Source organism: Girardinichthys multiradiatus, chromosome Y, assembly GCF_021462225.1.
Source record: "Girardinichthys multiradiatus isolate DD_20200921_A chromosome Y, DD_fGirMul_XY1, whole genome shotgun sequence".
Taxonomy (NCBI): domain Eukaryota; kingdom Metazoa; phylum Chordata; class Actinopteri; order Cyprinodontiformes; family Goodeidae; genus Girardinichthys; species Girardinichthys multiradiatus.
In genome coordinates this window covers 4,475,032-4,489,305 of record NC_061818.1, presented here as the reverse complement: position 1 = coordinate 4,489,305, position 14,274 = coordinate 4,475,032, and the positions used below count along the sequence as shown (strand labels likewise).

The 14,274-nt window shown below is 39.7% G+C and overlaps 1 protein-coding gene across 1 annotated transcript in view; it reads left to right on the top strand.

The window, feature by feature from the left end:
- Positions 1-10,828, top strand: part of LOC124864842 (COP9 signalosome complex subunit 1) — a 62,324-nt gene extending 51,496 nt beyond the window's left edge. Inside the window, exons 11-14 of the mRNA XM_047359780.1 lie at positions 6,001-6,081; positions 6,821-6,958; positions 7,034-7,168; positions 10,286-10,828. Coding sequence (XP_047215736.1) covers positions 6,001-6,081; positions 6,821-6,958; positions 7,034-7,168; positions 10,286-10,360 — 429 coding nt within the window. The 3' untranslated portion in view covers positions 10,361-10,828. The remainder of the gene's footprint in view (positions 1-6,000; positions 6,082-6,820; positions 6,959-7,033; positions 7,169-10,285) is intronic.
- The last annotated feature ends 3,446 nt before the right edge of the window (positions 10,829-14,274 follow it).

Sequence of the window (14,274 nt, the reverse complement as noted above, 5' to 3'; positions counted from 1 at the left end):
GAACCTTATCAAGGGAGTTAAAAAAATGTTTTTGCAAAAATAACAGAATTGTCTGAAATAATTGTACAACATTATTCTAACCAGTCAGTGAAGAAGGGAGGTTACTCCATCTACGGAAATCATCCAATTCTCTGAAACAAGGGGAGTAAAATTTGTAGAAGCAAGACTGGAAAGAGGAGTCACATTTATAATCATATATTTAAATCTCAACAGACTAACTTGAAAGGGCATATCTGCCATTCGAAAGTGGCGAGCTAAACTATTAATTGGAAAGTTTAATTTTATATAACAGATCATCAGCATATAAGGATACCTTCTATTCACAGATACCCTTAAAAAGGGGGGATGACCTTAATACTACAGAGAGAGGTTCAGTTGCAATGACAAAAAGCAAAGGTGATGCAAGACACTCTTGAAAAGTTCCACGACCCAGAGCAAAATACTCTTCATCATTAGTGTGGACACTCACCTTAGGGGAGAAGTAAAGATTATTTCAATAAATAAATTTGACACCAAATCCAAATTTTTCCAATACGGCAAAGAAATATTCCCACTCAACCCTATCAAAAGCCTTCTCAGCATCTAAGGAAATTACAAATTCCGAAAAAAGCTTAGCGTGAATTATATTAAAAACCCTACGAACCACAAGTGGGGTCTTTTTTTAAGGAGGAATGCGATAGTAGCTTGTGTCAAAGTAAACGGTAATGCGGCAGTCTCCAAGGATTCATTGTATACAGATAAAAGCCAATTTGTCTATAAATGTTTCCGTGGGCCGTATAAGATTGCATGCTCCTAATAGCATTCACTATCTCCGTGAGGGCAAGTTGGTAAATCTAAGTGTCTAGCAGCACTAGAATCAATGACAGGACCTGGAAGGCACTGGAGAAATGTATACATTCTAGCGGTGTCTGAAGGAAATTCAGATTTATATAAACAGGAGTAAAATGATTTAAATATGGCATTAATTTCCAAAGGGTCTTTAATTGAAACAGAAGCATTTGGGAGGCGGTTTGTTGTCGTAATTGGTAAGAAATTGAATGATTAGCCTTATCCCCATATTGCGACTATACAACTCCAGGTAGCCCTCAAAAGCACGCCCAAATGGATTTCTAGCAGAGTTCTACAAAGAATTCTGGGATATTTGGCACCAACATTCCACAGAATGTTGCAGGAAACCAAAGAAAATAGTAGACCTCTGCCAAATTTAAAATCTACCAACATTAGTCTCCTGTTAAAACCAGGAAAAGACCCTGTAATTCCTACCAACTATTGTCCCATATCCCATATTCATGACCTTAAAATAATATGTTAAGCCCTAAACTATTCCTACACTAAAAATATTGAGAATACTATACTGTCTTTAGATGCAGAAAAAAAACAACTGATAGTACATTGGAGATTCTTAGTTGGAACCTTGTGTAAGTTTGGTTTTGGAAACTTTCATAAACTGGTTAAAAATGTAGAGTTCATGCTAAACAGTTAATGGTCTATTTATTAAATAAATAAATGAAACATTATGAAATAAGTATTTACATCAATAAATAGATAATGATTTAATGTGACGATGAAATTGTGAAATATCTGAATGCATATTAGATTCTCAGCTCATTATGAAATATATTTCATTTTCCATTAAAAATCAGTTTTGTAATATAAAATAATTTTCCTATTAACTTTTTTACTTAATAATTAAAATTGTTGTTGAGTCTATTTTGATGTAATTCCAGCATTTTTATTTTATTTCAAAATGTCATTTTTTTAAAAGCCAGCTTTTATTTTATAAGGTTGATTTTTTCCCATGGCCATTTATTTCATAGTGTCACTTTACAACTGAATGACTGTGGGGCCAATCAGCATCAACGGGCTGGACCTGCATCCTCATTGGCTGAGCATAAATAGAGATTAGTTTCCTGGGTACCTGCTTCTTGAGCAGCTACTGTGCCAGCTTAAGGTTCAGGAAGGATGGTGGAGTTTCTTTGACTTCATTCAGCTCTGGTTACTTTAGCAGATCAATTTGAGGGGAATTATTTATCATATGATGCCATTTTGAGTTGTTTGGATGACATCTTTCAAATGATCGGGATGATAATTGCTCTCCAGAATGCTGGCATCGACGACACCATTGTGGATACCCTAAGAGCCATTGAGCACCGTGTCCACTTGGAAAATGCAGAGCACAGCACTCAACTCTTTATTGCTGTCTGGCATAGCCATTGGGGTTATTGCTGTAACGTTTTCTGTGTCACCCAGCACAGTTCACTGCAGTCAACTGAGCCGACAGTCACACCAGTCGACGTTAGTTCTCTGTTAAAGATTAGCTTCGCGCATACACGGTGCATTACGGTAATAGAGCAGACCAGACCCCTGTCCAGGCAACGGTTGAGAAATTAAGAGGAAAACAGAAAAGTAACCTTAAGAACATTTATGTTAATGACATATTTACAACTTTCACATACATGTTTATGCAAAAAAAAAGTTCTGCTCTCAGAACTTTTAAAATGACTAGTTGTCCCAATTTACAATTAACGCTGAAAGCAGCATTGGGCAGCCCTCGCAGCTCAGCGCCGCTCTGGCTGTGTCGCAGTTGCGGGAGCCTGGCATCACCGCCAGCACGCCACTAGGTGTCACTGTGAGCAAGCTTTTATGCAATCGTTGGTCATGCAGAGTTTTGCTCTGGTGAGAAGCATTCAAAATTTGGCTGAAATACGACCTTCCCGATAGTAGCTGCACTCCCTTCCTGTTTGATGGGGAAGGATTAACAAAGACTTTCTTCATGCTTTGCAGGAGATTTAAACCTTGTCTAATGAGACATAATAATTTTGATTACCGTAAATTCCGGAGTACATAGCGCACCTGATTAAAAGCTGCATGCTCTAATTTTAGAAAGAAAACCAATTTTGTACTTGTACAGGCTGCACCGAATGTTAAGCCACAGGTGTCCCACTCTGTAATATGATTTACACAGAAAGATATTACAAGTAAGGAATTTTTAACTTTTAATTTAATCCGTATGGTAATATAGACAAATGCATATTGCAAATGCTTTTTTTCTAACAGTGGCTTACACGGCTACCTTTAAATATACGTACCTTATCAGTAACACACAAATTTTGTTGCTAATGCTTTTTTACTGAACAGTGCTCAAACAACATTCCAATATCTCCTAACTGACATACACTGCAGGCTACCAGGTCAAAAGTCATTGATCGTCTTCTTCATCTTCTTCCTGCGCACTGAAACCATAAAAGTCCTGTTCATTAGTGTCCGAATTGAACAACCTCAGGATTTCATCACTCACTTCAGCCTCTTCGTTGACGCTCTCACTTGAGCGCACCCGGTCCCCTTAATCACGCAGCAGTCCAGCCTTTCAAAACCCATTGGTGATTTTCCATGTTGATGAAGGTGAATATAAATGTCTGATTTACAATAACGGGAATTGAATTGTGAAAGTGCCCTTGATTTATCGCACAGGTTCATTGGACCTCTTTGAACTACTCATCAATTTGATTGGACTACTGTTACCAGGCAAAATGTTTTTGGCGGCATGAAAAAAAACATGCATTAGCCGCACCGTTGTATAGGCCGCAGTGAAAAAAGTAGCAGCTTATAATCTGGAATTTACTGTACATTTTCAGAATGTTAAAGAATGTCAATCAGCTAAGAAACCTGTCATTTAGTTTTTAGTGGGTGGGGCTGAAGAAATGTCATCAATTGATTTTGCCAAGATGTTGAGCATTTTGTGCACAATGATTCATACCAAATTTGGTGTGAATCCCATGATGCATGAGGAAGATGGAGCATTTGAAGGGGGCACTGTTGATTCAAATTACATTGTAATCCAATAGAGCTGTTTGAAAGATGACAAAGAACCATATTCAGTTTGAAGTAAATTGGACTATGCATGTGTAATTTAGAGCCAAACAGAGGCCACGGAGTGACATCAGACTTTCCAACGCCGCCACGGCCACACCCTCTAGCCAAATCACTTAGTATTGGAGACCAACTTCCCCAGAAGGTTTCATGGCTGTGGTGGAATTAGGCCATGCCCACCAAATATTTCACTGGATATCTTCTGCGGGCTGGACTAAGATCGATCACACAGAATTTGGTGCATATCAGATGATCTATGTGGAAATTAGAGCCAAATGTATGGTGATGTCAAGACGTCACACTTCGCCACCATGCCACAGCGTCCAAAGTATAGTCTCTGTGTTCCAACCGAAGTTAGACCAACTTATCTGGCTTTTGACAGGCATTCGAGTTGATTAGGTCAAAAAAGTCAGAGGGACCTTTCCAAGTGAAAAAAGTGACTTCTTGTTCTAAGGGGGTGTGGCTTCAATGATGTCATCATTTGACCACATAGGATTGTTGGGCATGAGAAGAGGGATCAATCATGCCCAGTTTGGTCTAATTAGTCCTTTCTATGTGAAAGTTATAGCTGATAGCTCAAAATCCCTAGAAGTAGTTCATTAAAGTTCTACATGTATGAAAAGTCAAAAAAGCCCAAAAATGACCCTTTGACCCAAAATAGCCAACTTCCTGTTGGTTTTAGGGCATACCTCCAAGAGACTTTTTTTCATTATTTGAAGTACCTGTGTACCATATTTCAAATCTGTAGGATTTACCAGTTGGCCTATTTCAATTTAGGGGGCACTGTTGAGCCATTTGGCCACACCCATTTTCAATTCCATTAAAATACCTACATTTTATGTTGGCAACAATTTGGGGTAAAGAGTTTTTCAATATGTTGAGGCCTCCAACAAGCCAATTCATTTTCTGGAGGAATAATAAACGGAGCACCTTCTGCCTTTTGCTCTGGCCTAATAAAAACTACAATTACAATAGGACTTAACAGCTCTTTCTCTGCTCGGGTCTACTTAATACATAACAAAATCCTTCATCGAAGATACTATATAGGTCAACAGATGTTTAGGATGGGTTTTGCACCGTCGAGTACCTGCTTACAGCGCACAGACAATATACTTGACAATTATATCCGTACACTATGGTTACCTACACCTGTTCTTCACCAGAGCTTCTGGTGGTGGATATGTGAAATGTCTCAGATGTAATATTTTACCTTCCCCCCTCAGCTTGCTAGTTGTGCAACTTAGATGATGTCACCTTGGAGACAAATTCAGTTCACATGACTTATGTATTGCTAACAAAACTATCATCATGAATTGGAAAAGTAAAAATATTCTTGGTATTATCCAGTATTTAGACATTTTGTTGCCTCTGCCTCCACTTCAGGTCATACTCTCTGGGCTCTTTTGATCGGCTCCAACACCTAGTGGGAATGGGGGCCTTTGGCTTTTACCTACAGGGATTGTTGTTGATATGGGGGGTGTCTAGGTTTGGGGGATTTGGCGTGTCCCTGGGTTAGGATCGCTGGGGGTCTGGCGCCAGGGGGCTGTGGTCGCCTCTGAGGTGGGGCTTGGTGGCCTTTGAGGGTGAATTTTGGTGTCTGTATGTGATGCTTTTGGGGTGTCCGTACTAACGGACATAGGGTATTGCCCTGGCGCATGCCGCCCCTGGGCTTGGGTCCTGGTGTATTTGTCACCAGGGTTTTGGGCCAGTGCGTGTGCCAGTGTCAGGCCCGGCCCAGAGGCCTTCGATGCATTGATGGGCCATTTGTGAGCCTCCTAAGCTGGCTGTGAGGTATATATTTTTTTCTACCATTTCATTGCAAGTGCTTTCTCCTTCAGGGAGTGCATTCTGCTGGAGAGTCTATTTGAGGGAGTTACTCAACTTCATAAATAAGATTTCACCTGGTGGTACTGTCTCCCCAAAAGAGGGCACGGCTTGTTTAAGGCCTGCTTCCATCTGGTCGTCAGTTGCGGTTTACCCTTTTTGCCATCAAATTGTTGCTTTCACTGTATCCCACTTACTGTTGTTTTCCCATATGTGTTTAAATTTGTTTTATTAAGGGTAATGGGTAAATATTTTGGGAACTTTTGATTTCGATATATAAAGTTTTTACTTTGGTGTTTCTTTCAGGATAACTTGCTGTTGGACATGTACTTGGCTCCTCACATCAAAACTTTGTACAGTCAGATCAGAAACAGAGCTCTAATCCAGGTGAGACATACAGCATGTGTGTTATCAAAGCTGAGTTGTTCATTTGTTTAAGTATTTTATGATGTTGTGTTGAGGTTATTGAAATCTACCAGTCTAGTTGTGTCATTAGGTCTCGTAGAGAGCTATTATCCACAAATGGAGAAAACAGGGAAGAGTGGGCTAACTGGTATTTTGGTCAGCCTAGCAAAATACCGATTAAGGTCATTGTTTATTATTCAACAACAAAAAAACTGGGCAAAAATGGCATCAAAGGGAAAGTTCCAATATCAAACCACTGCAGAACAAAAAGTCCCATCTCACAGTTTTAAAAAAAACAACCTGAGAATCTTAAAGAACTTAATGAAAATATTCTGTGGACTGACAAGACAGAAGTGGAACCTTTTAGGTGGTGTGTGTTACTTTTGGCACTTGCATGCAGCCAGGCAATGATCTGATGCAAACATGCAACTTCACCTATAAATACATCAAATTAAAAAGAAAACAAAGGCTTGTTGCCAGATATCACAAATGCTTGATGACAGTATTTGGTTAATGTTTTTTTTTTTTTTTGCTTGATACATAAAATCATTTGAAAACTAGTTTTGTATTTCCTCAGGTTATCTTTACCTGATATTAAACTTTGCTGTTCCAAAACGTAAGCGTGAAATAAGCTAAAACAGAGCAAATTTATAAAAAGGCAACATTTTTTTACAGCGCTTTATGTGTAGATGTAAGTTTTATTTTTTGTTTGTGTTTTCAGTATTTCAGCCCCTATGTTTCAGCTGACATGACAAAGATGGCTCAGGCTTTCAATACCACAGTAGCAGCTTTGGAAGATGAACTTACCCAACTAATACTTGAGGGCCTTGTCAACGCACGTATCGACTCTCATAGCAAGGTTAAAAATCCATAAAATCAAAACTTTTATTTATTTATTTTTGGTTGAATCCTGATAATCTGCTGCTGTTGACAGATTCTATATGCCAGGGATGTGGACCAGAGGAGCACCACGTTTGAAAAATCGCTCCACATGGGAAAAGAATTCCAGAGACGAGCAAAAGCTATGATCCTCCGTGCTGCTGTGCTTCGTAACCAGATCCATGTCAAGGTAAAAATTTTTTATTAAAGATCATATCTTTTGCACCTTTGAACTGCTCCGGTGACTGCAGTTCCTCTAAAAACACTCCCATTTAAATTTAATTACGTTTCATTCTGGTGGGTAAAATTAAACAAATTCAATATTTGCGTACAGACACAAGACAGAGACGGCATGGAACAGTAGTGCCTAGACAGTGTAGTTCAATTCAGTTTATTTATATAGTGCCAATTCACAGCCTATAGTTCATTCATCCCCAGTTCACACTGAAAGTATTCACTTTTTCTAAATTTTGTATTATGTTACAACCTTTTTCCAAAATGGATTAAAGTTATTTTTTTCCCTCAAAATAAAGTCTTGCAAATATATCAAAACCAAAAAACTAAGAAATCACATGTACACAGCCTTTGTCATTAAGCTGAAAATGGCTTCATCGAAGGCGACCTGTGGTAAATTCAGTTCATTGGACAAGATTTGAAAAGACAAACCCGTTTATACAAGGCCACAGTTAATAGTACTTGTCGGAGCCCAAACCACATGAAGTCAAAGGAATTGTCTGTATAGGACCTTCTTACAAATAAAAAAACCCCACAAGATTAAGAAAATTATTTACAACTAAATTACTCAGGAAGGCCGCAATAATAAAGTTCATCATCAGTTTTAAATTGAATAAAATACATGAATGGTGTTTGTGACGCCAGTAAATAAATTTGGAATATGATCTCAATATGATCTTAAACTTTCTTTATGATACAATTGCTGGATCAAAAGGGAATGTGGAAACGAATAGGGGAGTTGGTTTTTGAGGTGAATGTGATTGTGTTACTATTCTTATAGGACTGCAACTAATGATTTTGCTAATGGAATAACCTGCCAACTATGTTTGCGATTAATCGATTAATAGTCGTATCGCAAAATGTGCTTAATAGGACATTTTCTTTTACAGAATTTGAACCAAGTGAAGCTAAAACTATGCCACTTGATGAGTTCTGGATAGAGCATATTTAGAGACAAAGAAGGATTTTTATCTTAAATGCAAAACATACAAACGTTTTGTACAATTTTACACCTAATTACTGCTCTGAGTGGGTTGCTCTTTCAGTAAATGCCATGTTTCAGAGTCTGTATACGCCAGTTAATGATTATTCAATTACTAAATTAGTTGACAATTATTTCAATAATCGGTTAATCGCGATTAATTGTTTCAGCCCTGTATGCTTATAAAAATGACATTTATTTAACCAGGTAAAGCCTCATTGATTTTAAAAATCTCTTTTCCAAGATGGACCTGGAAAGCTGTGTTCCCTAACTAGGAATCAAACCCGTGCTACTGCTGTGAAAGCACTGAATCCTGACCACCAGGGAACCTTTTTTGACATTACTTAGGCTGCTTTAGATAAGTACCGTTTTACAGGGCACAGATGAACAAGACAATAAAATGTGACCGGCGAATCGGCAGTGTTTTGCTGCCCCTCATTTTTCAAATCATGGGCAAACCAGCAGACCAGTTCTTGTTTCAGTCACGTGGTACAGCCGACTCACGAGACCTGAAATGTCACCACACACGTCATCAACACAAGCCTTGATACGCGCTTCACAAAACCTTCCTGGATTACTCGACACACGCTTCGAAGCCTATACAGGTCCTTCTCAAAATATTAGCATATTGTGATAAAGTTCATTATTTTCCATAATGTCATGATGAAAATTTAACATTCATATATTTTAGATTCATTGCACACTAACTGAAATATTTCAGGTCTTTTATTGTCTTAATACGGATGATTTTGGCATACAGCTCATGAAAACCCAAAATTCCTATCTCACAAAATTAAAAGGGTCTCTAAACGAGCTATGAACCTAATCATCTGAATCAACGAGTTAACTCTAAACACCTGCAAAAGATTCCTGAGGCCTTTAAAACTCCCAGCCTGGTTCATCACTCAAAACCCCAATCATGGGTAAGACTGCCGACCTGACTGCTGTCCAGAAGGCCACTATTGACTCCCTCAAGCAAGAGGGTAAGACACAGAAATAAATTTTTGAACGAATAGGCTGTTCCCAGAGTGCTGTATCAAGGCACCTCAGTGGGAAGTCTGTGGGAAGGAAAAAGTGTGGCAGAAAACGCTGCACAACGAGAAGAGGTGACCGGACCCTGAGGAAGATTGTGGAGAAGGGCCGATTCCAGACCTTGGGGGACCTGCGGAAGCAGTGGACTGAGTCTGGAGTAGAAACATCCAGAGCCACCGTGCACAGGCGTGTGCAGGAAATGGGCTACAGGTGCCACATTCCCCAGGTCAAGCCACTTTTGAACCAGAAACAGCGGCAGAAGCGCCTGACCTGGGCTACAGAGAAGCAGCACTGGACTGTTGCTCAGTGGTCCAAAGTACTTTTTTTGGATGAAAGCAAATTCTGCATGTCATTCGGAAATCAAGGTGCCACAGTCTGGAGGAAGACTGGGGAGAAGGAAATGCCAAAATGCCAGACGTCCAGTGTCAAGTAGCCACAGTCAGTGATGGTCTGGGGTGCCGTGTCAGCTGCTGGTGTTGGTCCACTGTGTTTTATCAAGGGCACGGTCAATGCAGCTAGCTATCAGGAGATTTTGGAGCACTTCATGCTTCCATCTGCTGAAAAGCTTTATGGAGATGAAGATTTCATTTTTCAGCACGACCTGGCACCTGCTCACAGTGCCAAAACCACTGGTAAATGGTTTACTGACCATAGTATCATTGTGCTCAATTGGCCTGCCAACCCTCCTGACCTGAACCCCATAGAGAATCTGTGGGATATTGTGCAGAGAACGTTGAGAGACTCAAGACCCAACACTCTGGATGAGCTAAAGGCCGCTATCGAAGCATCCTGGGCCTCCATAAGACCTCAGCAGTGCCACAGGCTGATTGCCAATATGCTAATATTTTGAGAAGGACTTGTATTGTGAGGGTAACTTCTATATTACACGTAGTAATCTTATAACTTTACAAGTTTTTCTGAACAGTACTGTCAGGAACTCCTTGTATCATTGTAAGAATCCTTAAGAATTATCTAAAAGAGATACTGACAAACCGACAAAGTACTGTGAATACAAAAGAGAAACTACAGTTTAAATCATGTTTTTTTTTCCCTTCTTAGTCTCCACCCAGAGAAGGGAACCAGGGTGAGCTGACACCAGCCAACAGCCAGACCAGGATGAGTACCAACATGTGAGGAGATTAAACTGAATCTGCAGATTGGAGAATAGTCTCTCTTTATGCACAACCATCCCACCTCTCCCCATTAAAACAACACACAAGTAGGCATAATTTACAAGTTATCTGTTCTACCAACATAAAAACAAAAAATTTGATGTGGCGTGAAAATTTATTATGATCACCATTTAAAAAAAAACCTGAGCACATCAGATGTAAATTATTAGTGAATGAAGTCTCTCTTGTAACACTTGATGTTAAACCTTATCAGAAACAATGTTTTAAAATAAACCCTTTTCAAAAAATGTGACTCCAATATTGTCTGGAATTTGGAACGCTTGGTCTGTAATTTTTAGCTTTGTTTCATTTCGCTTCTGATGGATGACATACTTTTACCTGAGCTGAATTCATTTTACATAAACTTATATCGGGTCTTTTGGGTAACTATTGGAAATAAAAATGTTTTTGTTTATTCCAGTGGACTGATCATCAGAATCAGCTTTATTGCCAAGTGTATGCACACAAACAAGGAATTTGACACTGGTGCACTTTTTTTTCAAATATAAATAAATGGAAATAAAAAACTATCTTTTAAATGTACGTACATACTCAAGTGACTTTACAAGAGAAGATAATGTGAGATCTGTCCAAGTATGTATGGTGAAGAAACTGTCTCTGGGGCGGAGCAAACAAAAACCTCCGATTTTGAGTTTACTCTAACGATATGGTTTTTGTTAGGTATTATTTAGTCAACTCAGAGGTAAGAACGATAAAGAGTCAGTTTTACTTGTGACAAGGGTAGCCCACTTTGCAGTGCAACTACAAAGTTTTGACACCCTATCTCTTTATTTATATACACAATTCAACAGACAGTTCAGACATGTGTATGTGTGTGAGACTGAAAGGAGGCTGGTTCTCACGGAGATAACGATGATCTCACACACACAGGTAGGAAGGCATAGTGCAGGTGCCTTGCAACACAAAGTTTTTACATGAGTGATAACAAGTCCTCGCACCCATCCAACAGTCCCTCCTTTTATCACAAGTAAAAACATTTAATATAAAAACAAATAAGAAAAATACTCTGTATGAGCGAAAACCCACGGACGGTAAACAGATTATATTTTGTGGGAAATACTCATACGGCCCCGCCGCCCTCGGCGACCATTAAAAGTTAAATGTTGATTAATACTTGAAATCATAAAAATAAAAGAATTTAAAAATCTGCCCTGTTTGTCATCATTGTACTTTTTCTCATTTCACTTAAGCAACAACTTCTTTCGATTTTCTGCTGTAAGGTCATTTTATGAAATACAATGTATGAGTACACTCAGGCTTTTGATGTGATTTATTTACAACATGTCATCATAATCGTTCCCTTCATTTTTGTGCATTTCTACCTAGTTCAGTGTTGCATATGCCAACATGAACGATACCAGAAATTCTGTAGGAATGGATGTGCGTCATGTTCTTCCGTCAGTGGTCTGAGATGCATTCCGTCAGATGTCCATCTCTTCTGGTGCGGTATCACCTCCTGTGGATCCTGCTTTGCACAGAGAAAGAGTCCTGCTACCAGAATTAAGCTCAGGCTTATCAGTCTTGTCCACATGTTACAGAGAGCCATTTTATAATTGGGCGCAGATCAGCTGTTTTCTTCACCGGTTTGAGACGCTGGGCCCTATGGGTCCTCCAACTCCTTTGAACCCGGACTTCCTTCTGCTACCCCGTCGGTTGGTTTGGCTCCTGTAACGGCAAAACTGGCTTACAGTGGCTTTTATGGATCCAGGAAGGCGCCTCTGCTATTTTCAGAGCTGTGGGCGTTGTCAGGAGCACTTGAAACTGCCCTTTCCAGCAGGGGGTGCTCCAATCCTTCCTGTGGAGTGTCTTAATCAGGACCAGGTCTCCAGGCCTCAGGTCGTTCTGTGGGATAGGAGCAGAGATTATCGGCAGACCACTGGACATTTGTTTTTCTTTTGTCTGCAACATTTTATTCATCCACTCAGCTAATGAAGTTTCCTGTTGTGCTTTCTCTATTTCATTCATGTCAGAGGGCAGAGAAAACGGTCTGCCATGTACTATTTCTTTGAGAATACAAATTTACATCAGCAACTTGGTGTCATGTGATCTCAGGTTCAGAATATAGTGGGTGGAGTTATACAATGATGTACAGTAGGTGGCAAATGGAGTAAGACCAGTTTGATTTGGAGTTATTCTCATATGTGGGGAAGAAATGTGTCACTATTTACACTATTTACAAAATGAGTTCCATTATCTGACCTTATAATCTGTGGGATACCATATGTGGGGAAGAAATGTGTCAATAGGTTCATCTATTGCAACTAGGCAATATTTCTTCCCCCGTGTTTGCAACAAATTATGCATGATCTGCAAAAATTATTTGCATAGTCAAAAAAATTTATAGTATAGAATTAATGCTTTACCAGATGTGACATATTCCCCCCTTGACACGTGGGTCTTCCCAATGTGTCACTGTAGCCGCTGTGTTGTATACATTTTTTGGGAGGATTGGTTTATCTTCTCTCTGATAGATGTCATCTTTTTTCTGTGCTCCTCTCTTTAGCCAGGCCTTTATTTCTGTCTTGGGTGCTGACTGTTGGGTGTCTTTCAAGCACGTCTGTGTCTATAAATAGCAGATCTGACATTTTTAGTGTTTAGGGGTTCTGTTGCAGCTTTCTTTGCAGTTATGTCTGCAAAGGTTGTCCCCTTTGTTTCCATGCTAGAATCTGTTTGGTGAGCCTTACATTTACAGAGTGCTATTTTACCAGGTAGCTGTATTGCCAATAATAATCTTTTCAAAAGATTAAAATGTGTTAATTCTGTTCCTGATGATGTTTTAAAACCTCTATTTTGTCAAATCTTAGCATGGTGATGTACTGATCCGAAAACGTATTGGCTGTCTGTGTATACAGGTGCTTCTCAAAATATTAGCATATTGTGATAAAGTTCATTTTCCATAATGTAATGATGAAAATTTAACATTTATATATTTTAGATTCATTGCACACTAACTGAAATATTTCAGGTCTTTTATTGTCTTAATACAGATGATTGTGGCATACAGCTCATGAAAACCCAAAATTCCTATCTCACAAAATTAGCATATTTAATCCGACCAATAAAAGAAAAGTGTTTTTAATACAAAAAACGTCAACCTTCAAATAATCATGTACAGTTATGCACTCAATACTTGGTCGGGAATCCTTTGGCAGAAATGACTGCTTCAAAGCGGCGTGGCATGGAGGCAATCAGCCTGTGGCACTGCTGAGGTCTTATGGAGGCCCAGGATGCTTCGATAGCGGCCTTTAGCTCATCCAGAGTGTTGGGTCTTGAGTCTCTCAACGTTCTCTTCACAATATCCCACAGATTCTCTATGGGGTTCAGGTCAGGAGAGTTGGCAGGCCAATTGAGCACAGTGATACCATGGTCAGTAAACCATTTACCAGTGGTTTTGGCACTGTGAGCAGGTGCCAGGTCGTGCTGAAAAATGAAATTTTCATCTCCATAAAGCTTTTCAGCAGATGGAAGCATGAAATGCTCCAAAATCTCCTGATAGCTAGCTGCATTGACCCTGCCCTTGATAAAACACAGTGGACCAACACCAGCAGCTGACACGGCACCCCAGACCATCACTGACTGTGGGTACCTGACACTGGCATTTTGGCATTTCCTTCTCCCCAGTCTTCCTCCAGACTCTGGCACCTTGATTTCCGAATGACATGCAGAATTTGCTTTCATCCGAAAAAAGTACTTTGGACCACTGAGCAACAGTCCAGTGCTGCTTCTCTGTAGCCCAGGTCTGGGGAATGCGGCACCTGTAGCCCATTTCCTGCACACACCTGTGCATGGTGGCTCTGGATGTTTCTACTCCACACTCAGTCCACTGCTTCCGCAGGTCCCCCAAGGTCTGGAATC